Source organism: Chiloscyllium plagiosum, unplaced genomic scaffold (assembly GCF_037043375.1).
Source record: "Chiloscyllium plagiosum isolate Xiang-an unplaced genomic scaffold, Cpla_swu_hap1 HiC_scaffold_15, whole genome shotgun sequence".
Classification (NCBI taxonomy): domain Eukaryota; kingdom Metazoa; phylum Chordata; class Chondrichthyes; order Orectolobiformes; family Hemiscylliidae; genus Chiloscyllium; species Chiloscyllium plagiosum.
Genome location: NW_028270153.1, coordinates 51,110,814 through 51,123,849, shown reverse-complemented (window position 1 = coordinate 51,123,849; position 13,036 = coordinate 51,110,814). Strand labels below are relative to the sequence as shown.

Below are 13,036 nucleotides of genomic sequence, written 5' to 3'. Positions count from 1 at the left end.
TGGTGGTGTTCTCAATTCTGCTTCTTTCCATCAGTGAGTTCTGCTGGTGTGTGGGACAAAATAGTTTGCAAGCTCTGTCTCGGTAAAAATGCTCTCGGACTTGAAGCATTAGTGACAGATAATCATTTATGAAAGGGATTCTGACTGCAAACTGGAAACCATTAAAGACCTTTGATCACAGTGACCAATCATGAAAAGTCATCTTTATCTTGTGCTTTAAGTCAATATGGATGGATTAATATACCAGTTTGGAGTATCTTAGGGCTGTTGGTATCTGGTCATACAATGTCGCTGAGGCTGCCAGCTCCTTAAGTAAGAATCTTCAATTGTTAATACTGCAACATTCTTTTATTTGCATCTCTACATTGTAGATGATCAATACAGCACTCTAGTGCTATGGCTAAGATCTCTCTCTTCAAATACCAGAGTGATGTGATCAGTCAGTTCATTTTATGATATAAATCTTATTGTACCAGAACGCTACTGTAAAGGGACTTCTGTAAGTGTTTATTAGTCCTGGTTTTGCCTTGAACCACTTAATGAGTACTGAGTATCTTCAAGTCAGTTAGGAGAAAGTGAGGACTGCAGATGCTGGAGATCGGAGCTGAAAAATGTGTTGCTGGAAAAGCGCATCAGGTCAGGCAGCATCCAAGGAGCAGGAGAATCGACGTTTCGGTCATAAGCACTTCTTCAGGAACCTGAAGAAGGGTTTATGCCCGAAATGTCGATTCTCCTGCTCCTTGGATGCTGCCTGACCTGATGCGCTTTTCCAGTAACATATTATTCAGATCTTCAAGTCAGTGCGCAATTAGATCTTGCCTGCATTTAATCCTCTTTTGAAATGATTCGTATGTAAAATTGATTAATGTAAATTGGGTGCCCAATCTGAATTGGCTCCAGTTTGCAGGGCTAGCCTACCGATAATGGGGCTGATTCAACTAAAATTAGATTGATTATTTTCAGTTGCTTCTATGGACTTGCTGGATATTTCAATATAAATACTGTTCTAGTTTCACTGCAGCAACCCAGTGCGAACAATAACTCCAACCCAAGCATTATACTTTCAGATGTTGACTGAACTGAATATTTTTGTCTTTTAAATTTCAGAACATCAATTTTTGCAGCTCTTTTAACTTTAGCAGCATACAATTCCACTTGTTATTCCTTTGTTCCCTTTATGTTCTTCATGAAACAAACTTTTTTAAATTTTTGATTTCCCATGGTTCAGAAAGCTCACTCAGTTTGGGTGCTACATTTAGAACTTCCATTCTGTTTATTCTAGTGTTAATATTTAGAATTATTGAGACCACTAAGTCTTGTCTACCCCATGTCATGCTAGTGACCGATATTTAAAGACATTAAGTGGTAGACATAGTCCAAGTCCAGAGCAATTTTCTTCAAACCACTGAAGACTATGACCTAATGCATAAAAAGCTATCAAACATTCTTCACTAAAATTTCACTTTGCAAAATCTTGAACCTCAGGAATTGTTCTTCTGAGTGAGTTTTCAATACTGGATTGGCAATTGTGTTCCAAAAGTAATTAAACTGCTGTCAAAACAATAGCATTGTAATGCCAATTAGTTTGTGGACCTTAGACACACGTGGAAAAGCACAAGATTATATGTTTTATCTAACTAAAGCCTAAAAATAAACCTGTGTTAGCGAAACAATTGTATCTGTAATCCTCTGTAGGCAGCACCACAATATCCAACCACATGTCTGTACAGTGCCATGATTTAATGGCAGGTGATGAATGCATTGTTACTTTAAAAATAAGGATCTTTGTGATGCTGGTCAGCACAGTCTTGAATCTTCATGTTTAACAAAAATACTTGATTGTCATGGTTGGAAATGATGCTGTACTTTTTGGAACACAAGCTCAAAATCTTTAGAAAAAGCAAACCTCCCTTTCTATTCATTGTCTTCAATCCTCCTTCCCCTTTGAGTTACTCCAACTCTTAAAGAGGAAGTGTGAATTTGTAAAAGAAAAGAGGCTGTAAATATCCTTCAAGCCCCGGTCCATTTCGTTCCATATTCCTCTTGCATGTTTCGTTGCTTCGTCGAGCAAGTTCAGTGTCACAGTCTGAAGCAGAGCCATTGAAAATGTTCCAGTTTTGGGAAGTATTTGTCAGTGCTGTGAGCTGTAACTGGGGATGGTTTCTGCACGAGGAATCCTCAGTGGATACGAATCATCTAAACACAAAGTGGGAGTAAAAATATTTGTTTAGAAAATAAAGTATGCACAAGAACTAAAAAGCCTTTGAATGAACCTTAATTTGAATTAAATAGGATAATGAACAATGATTTTTTGATATCAAATTCCCTTTACAGTTTCAAAACATGACTCTTTCCATCAATGGAACATTTTTAATATCAATCCATTTTGTATCATCATTTATTTATTAACCTACAAAGCATCAACCAGTCTCTGGACAGATATTAAGGAAAATTGTGCTGGCTCTTGGCAGAGTTACATTGAATACTGTCAAAATTTACATTTGAATCATCTTCCTATCAAAGCAGAACCTACACTTCCATGTTCACTCAATTCATTTCCAGTGATTTAAAGATAGCCCATTTTTAAAGTCTTGTCAAGACTTCAGTCTTCTTCTAGGGCTCCAGGTGCAATATTTTAAAGATGACTTTAAAAAAACACACAAACACTACCTTATGACAGAAACGTTTGTTACTTAGGAATGATGACCAGGCCATAAGTTCATTGCATGATATTTTGAGGACTTTGAGCTTTAATTTGCTGCAGGGAAGAAGCAGATTGCTGAAGCAAACCTCAGGGACAATGCAAGCATAATGAATGGCAATGCTGCTTTTTCTGAGGGTTTGGCAGCTGTATTGTACATTGGCAGCAATGAGCAAAAACGTTTATGCCACATCACATCTTTTCTCTTTTCCATCTCTCCTTAACAACATCAGTTGGTAGCAAACCAGCAGCCTATTCACACTACAAACAATGTCCTTTTCTTTACTGGGATCAGGTCCCATAGAAATGGAAACTCTCCAGCATGTAAATGAAGTGATCATTACTCATGTACTCCGCAATATTCAAGCAAGTGCCAGATGCATGTACCTACACAATTTTAGCAGTCTTGATGATCAGCGTGAGAGTATTGATTTGATCTTTCATGCAGTACCAATAGAATGCTTAGTTAAACTGAAGCATATAGATGACCCAGTAGAGATCAACTAATCCAGCACTGACTGGGAATCAAAACAGGGGTTTCCTGTCCTCCATGGTTCACAAGATAATATTGAGTAATCCTGGAGGAAAAATCAGAGACTCTTTTTTATGGCAGAAGGTTTTGGAAGCTAATGAGAGCAGTCTACACAGAGGGATTGCAACCAGAGCTACATTTGTGGCACCATGAATAGTTTGGACATAGGGGAGGAGGAAGAAAGGAAGAGTAATAATGATAAGAAATACATTTATTCAGGAAACAGATGAGTGTTTCTATGTCTGTAGATATAATTACAGGTGGCATTTTGCTTCCCTGGTGCTAGGATTAAAAATATCACAGAACAACAGCAGGGTATTCTTTTAGGAGGAGGATGAACAGCCAGAAGTTGTGGTCCATGTTGATACTACTTTCTTAGGAAGGCCAAGGTTGGAGGGGTGGAAGGGTTACGTGGGTTAAATATTGTCCTTCAATCAGAATTTAGGGCACTAGGTAGAAAATTTGCAAGCTGGACCTCAAATGTAGTAATCCAGTTTATTTCTACATGCATAGGATTGCACAAAATGGAGGATAAGGCATCTGATTGCTTTTTTGGAAAGCTGATGCGGGGATAGAACTTTAGATTCCTTGGATTGGCTCTGGGGAAAGCAGCTCCTAGATAAGGTAGACTGGTTGCTTCTGAATATAACTGGGACTGATCTCCTTGTATTAGATTGTTCTAATACTGTTTTGGAGAACTTGAAAATAATTCAGCAGGGGTATAGGATTCAAACATTGATTAGACAAAAGTACCAGGGTGCACAAAATTCTTGGGGAGAGAGACAGCTTTCGTACGGGGGTGGCATGGTGGCTCATAGCGCCAGGGACCTGGGTTTAAATCCAGCCTCAGGTGACTGTCTTTGTGGAGTTTGCACATTCACCCCATGTCTGCTCCTCCTATAGTCCAAAGATGTGCAGGTCAGGTGAATTGGCCATGTTAATCTGCCCATAGTGTTAGGTGCATTAGTCAGAGGGAAATGGGTCTGGGTTGGTTACTCTTCAGAAGGTCAGTGTGGACTTGTTGGGCTGAAGGGCCTGTTTTCACACTGTAGGGAATCTAATCTGTACAGAACAGAAAGCCAATAGCCTAGTTAGAGTAAGGGAGAAAAATGAAGACGAAAGCAAGTTGTAATGCAAATACATGAATGCATGAAATATAGCAAATAAGGTTAGGGAGTTACAGACATAGATTTCCATGTGGAAGTATGGTGTTGTGGTGATAACAGCAAAGATCTGGCTCAAGGAAGGGACAGAGAAAAAGATCTGACACTAGAATTGTTCAAAATTGATCAGGGTTAAGTGTTGGATAGATTATTGATATTTAATAGCTAGCAAGGCACCAAGACTGGACAGGATGTATCCAAAAATACTGACTGAAGTGAGATTGAAAATTGCAGGTGCACTGGATATAAACCTTCAGTATTCCCAAGATTCTGAGGGGTCTCAGAAGACTTCAAAAGTGCAACAATACAGTCTTGATCAAGTAAAAGATGCTCAGAAAAGACAGGAAATGAATAAAAAGTGGAGGAGTGGCAGAATTGATTAAGGACAGCATTTCAGTGCAGGAAAATGACTTTCTTCCAGTGTATATTTAGGTTAGAATCAATCAGGTTAGATACAAGGAACAAAAGGGATGCCTTGCATAGTCTGTAGATAGCAAACTAGGGGGAAGGACATGAACAAAATGCAAGGAGATTATGGAAAGATGCCTACATTGTAAAAGTAGTTAAAATTGGGAAGGGAAACAGGGACTATCACTAATGATAATTTAAAGGTGCGTTCAGAAGAATTTCTTACAACTGTATGTAATCAGTTGGTCCTGGATCTTGGAAATGAGGTGGGCCGAGCAGATTAGATGTAAATGGGGAGCATTGAAGAGGTGGTGGTAATAGATCATGAGGTTTAGGATTATGTTGATAAATACAATAGGCAATTCACAGTAAGAATAAGTCACAGGTGGTGCTTTGACTTGAATAGGGCAGGAATGGAATCACGGCAGATTGACTGGAACAAAAGGATTGATGGGAAAACTTTTAGCTGAACAATGGATAACTTTTAAAGAGTAGATAGTTTAGGTAGAATCCAAGGTATATTCACTCGAAAGGGAAGGCAAACAATTCTAAAACACCTAGATGTAGAAAATATAGAAATTTTAAATAAGGAACAAAAATTATGCTTATGACAGCTGCCAAGTAGAATACAAAAGGTTTGAAGAAATGTGAAAAAGCATATTAAAGAAAGATGGATTATAAAGGATCCTGGTAGGTAAATAATGGAGAATTGCAAAGTCTTCTACATGTACATCAATAGCAATAGAGTGGTAAAAGGAGTAGGGCTGATTTGGAATCAAATAGAGCATTTAAACATGGAGGCAATGGGCATAGCTTCAGTGTTAGATGAATACTTTGCATCTGTCTTTACCAAGGTGGTAGTGCTACCTAGGTCATGGCGACAGAGAGGATGTAACTGAATGTACATTGGAGAGGATGTAACTGAAAATATTGACTGAATAAAGACTGGAAATTGCAGGTGCACTGGATATAAACTTTCAGTCTTCCCCAAGATTCTGGGAGGTGTCAGAAGACTAAAAATTTGCAAACAATACAATCTTGATCAAGAAAGTTTGTAAGGAATAAGCCCAGCAATTAAAGATCAGTCTACAGTTCCCAGGATGTAAAGAAAAGCCTGGGAACTACAGACCAGTAAACTTAAAATCTGTGGTAGGTAAGTTATTTGAGAATATTCTGAGGGATAAGACACAGGTGCATTTGGAAAGACATGGTTTGATTAGGAATAGTCATCATGGCTTTGTGAGTTGGAGATCATTCCTCACAAATTTGTTCGACTTCTCTAATGAAGTGAGCAGTGGACGTGATCTACACGGACTTCAGTAAAGCATTCGACAAGGCTCCCCGTGAGAGACTGGTTAGCAAGTTTAGATCTCATGAAATACAGGGAGAACTAGCCACTTGGATACAGAACTGACTCAAAGCTAGAAGACAGAGGGTGGTGGTGGAGGCTTGTTTTTCAGACTGGAGGCCTGTGACCAGTGGAGTGCCACAAGGATCGGTGTTGGGTACACTACGTTTCATGATTTATATAAATGATTTGGATGTGAGCATAAGAGATATAGTTAGTGAGTTTGCAGATGACACCAAAGTTGGAGGTGTTGTGGACAGCAAAGAAGGATACCTCAAGTTAAAATGGGATCTTGATCAGATGGGCCAATGGGCTGAGAAGTGGCAGATGGAGTTTAATTTAGATAAATGTGAGGTGCTGCATTTTGGGAAAGGTCCTAGGAAGTGTTACTGAACAAAGAGACTGTGGAGTGCAAGTTCATCGCTCTTTGAAAATGGAGTTGCAGGTAGATAGGATAGTGAAGGATGTGTTTGCCATGCTTTCTTTTATTGGTCAGAGCATTGAGTACAGGAGTTGGGAGGTCATGTTGCAGCTGTACAGGACATTGGTTAGGCCACTTTTGGAATATTGTGTGCAATTCTGATCTCCTTCCTATTGAAAGGATGTTCTGAAACTTCAGAGGGTTCAGAAAAGATTTGCAAGGATGTTACCAGCTTTAGAGGATTTGAGATATAGGGAGAGTGTTGTTTTCCCTGGAGTGTCGGAGGCTGAAAGGTGACCTTATAGAGGTTTACAAAATAATTAGGTGTATGGACATGATAAATAGACAAAGTCTCTTCCCTGGAGTGGGGGAGTCCAGAACTAGAGGGTATAATTTTAGGGTGAGAGGGGAAAGATATAAAAGAGATGTAAGGGGAAACTTCTTCACACAGAGGGAGGTACATGTACAGAATGAGCTTTCAGAGGAAGTGATGGAGACTAGTACAATTGCAACATTTAAAAGACATCTGGGTGGGTATAGAAGTAGGAAAGGTTTGAAGGGATATGGGCTGGGTGCTGGCAGGTGTGACTAGATTGGGCTGGGATATCTGGACGACATGGAGGAGTTGGACCGAAGGGTTGTTTCCATGCTGTACTTCTCTATGATTCTAAGTGACCAGGAAGGTTGATGAGAGCAGGGCAGTAGGTGTAGTCTATAAGGCCTTTGATAAGGTTCCACATGGTACGATGCGCTGGAAGGTTATATCACATAGAATCTAGGGTGACTGGCAAATTGGATACAAAAATTGGCTCGATTGTAGGAAGCAGAATGTAATAGTGGAAGGATGGTTGACTGACTGGAGGCGTATGACGAATGAAGTGCCTCAGGGGTCAGTGCTTGGCCCATTGCTGTTTGTTATCTATATCAATGCTTTGGATAAGAATGTACAAGGTATGATTAGTAAGTTTACAGATTACACAAAAATAGATGGTCTCATGGACAGTGAGGAAGGTTGTCAGAAATTGCAGCAGGACTTAGATCAACTGGGGAAGTGGGCCAAGAAATGGCAAATAGATTTTATTATAGATAAGTTTGAGGTCTGGCATTTTGGAAAGTTAAATCAAGGTAGGAGTTTCATCAGAATGGTAGTGCCTTAAGGAATGTAATGGAACAGAGGGATCTTGGAGTTCAGCTTCACAGTTCCGTGAAAGTGGAGTCACAGGTAGACTGGGCAGTGAAGAAGTTTTTTGGCACACTGGCCTTCATCAGTCAGGGCACTGAGTACAGAAGTTGAGAAGTTATATTGTAGTTGCACAGGATGTTGGTGAGGCCGCACTTGGAGTATTATATTCAGTTTCAGTCACCTTGATATAGGAATCATGTTATTAAACTGGAAAGAGTGCAGAAGAAATTTACAAGGATGTTGCCTGGACTCAATGGTCTGAGCTATAGGGAGAGATTGGACAGGCTTGGACATCTTTCTTTTGAGTGTAGGAGACTTGGGTGTGGGGGGCTTTTAAATGTATATACAATCATGAGAGGCATTGATAGGGTGAATGCACTCAGTCTTTTTCCCAAGGTTGGGGAATCGAGAATTAGAGGACATCAGTTTAAGGTTAAAGGGGAAAGAATAAAAGGGAACCTGAGGGGCAACGTTTTTCACAGAGGGTGGTATGTATCTGGAATGAACTGCCAATTGAGGTGGGTACATTAACAACATTTAAAAGGCATTTGGACAAACACATGGATAGGAAAGGATTAGAAGGATATGGGCCAAGTGCAGGGAAATGGGGTTAATGTGGACAGGCCCTTTGGTCGGCATGGCCCAGTTTGGGCCAAGGGGCCTGATTCTGTGCTACAGGACTCTATGACCAGTCAGTTTAACTTCAGTGGTGGGGAAGCTTCTGGAAAACTTATTTCGGTTACAATTCATAGTCTCATGGTTACAGATGAGTTGTTGATGAATTTCCAACATGGATTTCTGAAGGGGAAATCTTTATGGACTACTTGCTGGGGAAGTAAGAGAAAGAGTCAATGAGGGTGACTGTTGATACAGGGTGCTTGGACTTTCAATATCATGCCATAGAACAGTTATATGAGAAATGTTAGAGCTCAAGGACTAAAACAGACAAAGGCAACATGGAGATTAAATTGGCCTGAATAATAGGAAACAGTATAGTGATCAATGGATATTTCTTGCCAGGAGGAAAGTTTGTAGGGTCTTGGTGTGTAGGGGAAATTGCAAATGATACAAAATCTTGGAAGCATTATAAGCTGTGCGGACAACAGTGTTGAACTCCCTGAGGGCATAGACAAGTTGGTAGAACGAGAAGATTAGTAGCAGGTGAGGTTCAGTGCAAAGAAGTGTGAAATTATATATTTTGGTAGGAAGAACATGAAGAGATGATATAAAGTATGAGATGCAAAATTTAAGTTGGTGGAGGAGCAGACGGGCTGGGTACATATGCACATGGATCATTGAAGATGGGAGGACGCATGGAGAAGCTAGTTAATAAAGCATATGTACCCTGGGCTTTATTAACAGGTGCATGGAATATGTGAGCAAGGAGGTTATGCTGAACTTATGCAAGCATTTGTTGGACCTCAGCTGGAATACTCTGTACAATATTCCAGGTACCACAACACAAGAATGATTGTGAATAGACAGTAGTACTGAAGAGGTTTACAAGAATAGTTCCATACTTTAGTTATGAAGATAGAGTGGAGTGGTTGTCACTGTTCTCCTTAGAGTGATAGGAGATCTGATAAAAGCTCTCAGAATCATGAGAGATCTAGATGTGTAGATCAGAAACTGCCCCCACTTACATAAGGATCAAAAATGAGATAGCAAAGATTTAAAGTGATTTGCAAACTTACCAAATGTGATGTAAGGGAAAAAAATGTTTCACACAGTGAGTAGCTTCGGAGTGGAATGCATTGCTTGAAAGTATGGTAGAGACAGAGTCAATCAGGGAATTCAAGAGGACATTGTTTTTACATAATAATCATCTAATTTGCAAAAATGTATGGAATAGGCAGGAGAACGCCTAAATCAGAATGCTTGTTGGAGAGTTGTTACATACATGATGCAATGAATCTCCTCGTACACCACAACAATTCCGGAATTCTATATTTATAAAGATATAAAGCAAAGAAGTTGGATATGTTAATGAAGGAAACTTAATGAGAAACTTGATTCAATGTTATTGCTGTTGAAGCACCAAATAGTGAATGGTCAAAGATAAATGAAAAACAATATATATAGGTAGACACTTATGTCACAGTGACAGTGATAATCAATACTGGGGCATCTCAGGGAACACAAGTCACATGCTGACATCAACAATGTTCAACTTCAAGCATAGTATTTAAGCAACACACTGACTCCTAGAAGTTAATTGTTGACCATATTTATGGGCACTTGCATATTATTTACAACACCAGTTTTGACGAATGCATGAAATGCATAACGTGTTCTTAACTGATAAGACTTGAATAATATGTTTTGTTTTCTTAAATATATTTGTTCTTAATACAGAGGAACCTCAATTATCCGAATATCAATTGTCTGAATTTCAGATGATGCAAAGAAGATCTCAAGGTCCCGATAGAAACATTACATCAAAGAGGTGTTTCCAACACTGATCGTGTCTTTTGTTTACAATGATTAAAAATGAATTTGGCTTACTGAAATGCTGCCGAGAACTGTGCTGGACAGCGATGGGAGCCTAGGCATCGTCTCCAAATGACTGACTGTCTGCCCTGTCTGCTCTCCCCGCACTTTCCTGTACCTTAAACCCCCCCTTCTTCAGATAATCTCTCCAATATTGTCCTGTACAGGCAAAGGTGAAAGTTGTCAAAATGTTGCAGTAAAAAGTTGTGTATTTGGCTCTGGGTGTGTGTGTATGTGCGCTATTTTGAGACTCACCCCCCCAAAGACAGCAGCAGTCCAGTCCAGCTGCCCAGGTCAGGGGCATGGGTGGGGGGGGAGGGGGGTAGGAAGCGGACGGGGACTAATGGGTGGCAGGGGCGCAGGGGGTGTGGAGGGGGAGGCGGCCGGTTAGGGGTGGGGGCGGATGGAGGGGGCAGGATTGTACGAGGTTGGAGGGCGGGCGGGGGCCGGGTTGGGTGGGCGGGATTGGATGAGGTTGGCGACTGGGGGGGTGGGGCGAACAGGGGCAGGGGCAGAAGGGGGAGCGGAGTAGGCGGGGGTTGGCGGGCAGGGTGAGAGTTCATGCGCAGTGTGCTGCTGCCTAGTCTCCTGAATGGGGAGCAAACTTATCAAGTGCTCACTGTGTCAATCCCATTGAACTGATGGGGGTGCACAGGAGGCTTCATCAATGCTGCAGGTCCCTTACACACAAGTGTGTATCTGATCAGAAACAAACCCTGGGACCGAGAGAGGGAGCATGGGAGGCAGAGCAAGGAAAAAGGAAACTTCAGAAAACTCCGAGCCTCAGAGAAAAGGCATTGAATCAATTAACCGAATAATCAATGATCCGAATGAAATACAGCCCGCCCATTTTGTTCGGATAACCGAGGTTCCTCTGTAATTACAGAAGACCGTTAATTTATTTTAGGAGAAGTACTGGTTATGTTATGGTGAGATAGTTGTACATGTCTCTTTGATCTATAAAGTGAAATACAGCCGAGGATTGTTTTATTTTATCTTTGATTTTGTATATCTAAATGCCTTCAGGTATATCTTCAACATGCTTTAATATATTGCAGTTTTGCACATTTTCACATTATGAATTGTTTAAACTCTGTTCGGTAACATAAACAAGTTGACTAGAAAAGTTTTTTTTTCATTTGTGGTCTGAATGTCATGAACCTTGTTCTTAAAAGCAATCGTCTCATTCTTCCAAAGTCTGTAACAGTGACAGATTAAAACTCCATTCTCTTTGACAAGATAAATAAAATGACAATTTCATGCAGTTTATCATGCTCCTTTGTCACCTTCGGAATTGATTCAGGAGAGATTTTGGAGAAGATATTAACTCAGTGAAAATCTGTTCAATTATATAAGGTTAAAATTAGGCCTATAAATGTGATTACTAGAATGTGCTTGTTTAAAAAAAAAACAAAGCAAATTCCAGTTATCTAACTTTTTTCTTCCATTATCAGATCTATTCTGATGGAAAAACTTCGTAGACATGGTGCAAATGGTGAGCAAATATAACTCATTATCTGACCAGTTCCCTTCTTTTTCCCATTTTCTTATGTTCCTTTTTCATTCTTTTGAAACCTTCCACTGGCTTTTGTATTTATTTGAGTTATGTTTAAACTCTTCTCGTTTTTGAGAATAAAAGAAAGTGCACCTTGACTTTAATGGAGAATGGCTTCTTTTCTCCAGTCTGCAATTAAAGCTGTTTTCCTAGCTGTAGCCACAAGATGTCACCATCTGTCAGATTCCATTTGGAATAGGCAGTTGTTTTAGGTTCACGAAAAAAGCAGAAGCATCTCCAATTCCACACGGATTTTAAATACAGCAGTAAGTCATCAAGATATACTGAAAGGGTCTTTTGCTTTGACAAATTCAAAACTTAAATCATGGTCAAAGTTGGCCACAGTTTAATTGGAGTACATTCTTTTCTCATAGAAGCAAAATACTGCTGATAATTTGAAACAAAAACAGAAAATGTTCAAAGTACTCAGCAGGCCAGACAGTCTGTGCAGAAATTGAGATGGATAGAATTTAATCCCCTATCCAATGGTGACTGAGGTGGGAGGTATTTATCAACAGGAAGGTGGCAAGTAGGTACTCTTCCAAAATACAGTGCTCCCTCCAATTATGTTTCCAATTCAACCATACTTTAATTCATTGAACAAATAGAATTCTAAAGGCTAAAGATGTATGGGGAGAGTGTTAAGAATATAACATTGTGAAAGAAGATCAGCGATGATTATGCTGAATTGCTGAACAGGCTCACTTGGTCTGCTCTTGCTCCTATTTTTGTGTTGCCTAAGAATTTGTTTAGTTCATTGTGGTTAATTGTCAGAAATGTGGTCCTGTATCAAAAACTGAGTTCCTGCTTGATAAAACATGTGGCACTTGATTCTGAAAATTCTGACAATTTCAATCACTGTACAAAGTATATAAAAACCGTTGGCTGCAAGTCAGGGGTACACAATGTAATCTTGCAATTGAGTGTGTGCAAGTCTCAAATAATTTCCATCCAAAAAAACAACTTATGTCACAATTTTTTATAGAGTGCTATTGTGACAGAAGGAAAATATTAATATTTTCCACTACATTTAAGAAAAATGCAACTAGTGAAATATAATACAAGATTTAGAAAAAGGTAAATGCCAGCTAAATTGAAAACAACTAGTAGTTTACCATTACAACCAGAAGTTACCATTACTTTTGGAATAAATGGTCAACCTTGTGCTTTAATTAGATATCATGAATTAACTGCATTCTTTATTGAAGAATTGCACCAATAAGTAGAAGAGTAAT

The 13,036-nt window shown here is 39.6% G+C and overlaps 1 protein-coding gene across 1 annotated transcript in view; it reads right to left on the bottom strand.

The window, feature by feature from the left end:
- Positions 1–721: 721 nt before the first annotated feature.
- LOC122560041 (docking protein 5-like) overlaps positions 722–13,036 on the bottom strand; it is a 419,354-nt gene continuing 407,039 nt past the window's right edge. Inside the window, exon 8 of the mRNA XM_043710213.2 lies at positions 722–2,196. Within this exon, the coding sequence (XP_043566148.2) occupies positions 2,132–2,196 (65 nt within the window). The 3' untranslated portion in view covers positions 722–2,131. The remainder of the gene's footprint in view (positions 2,197–13,036) is intronic.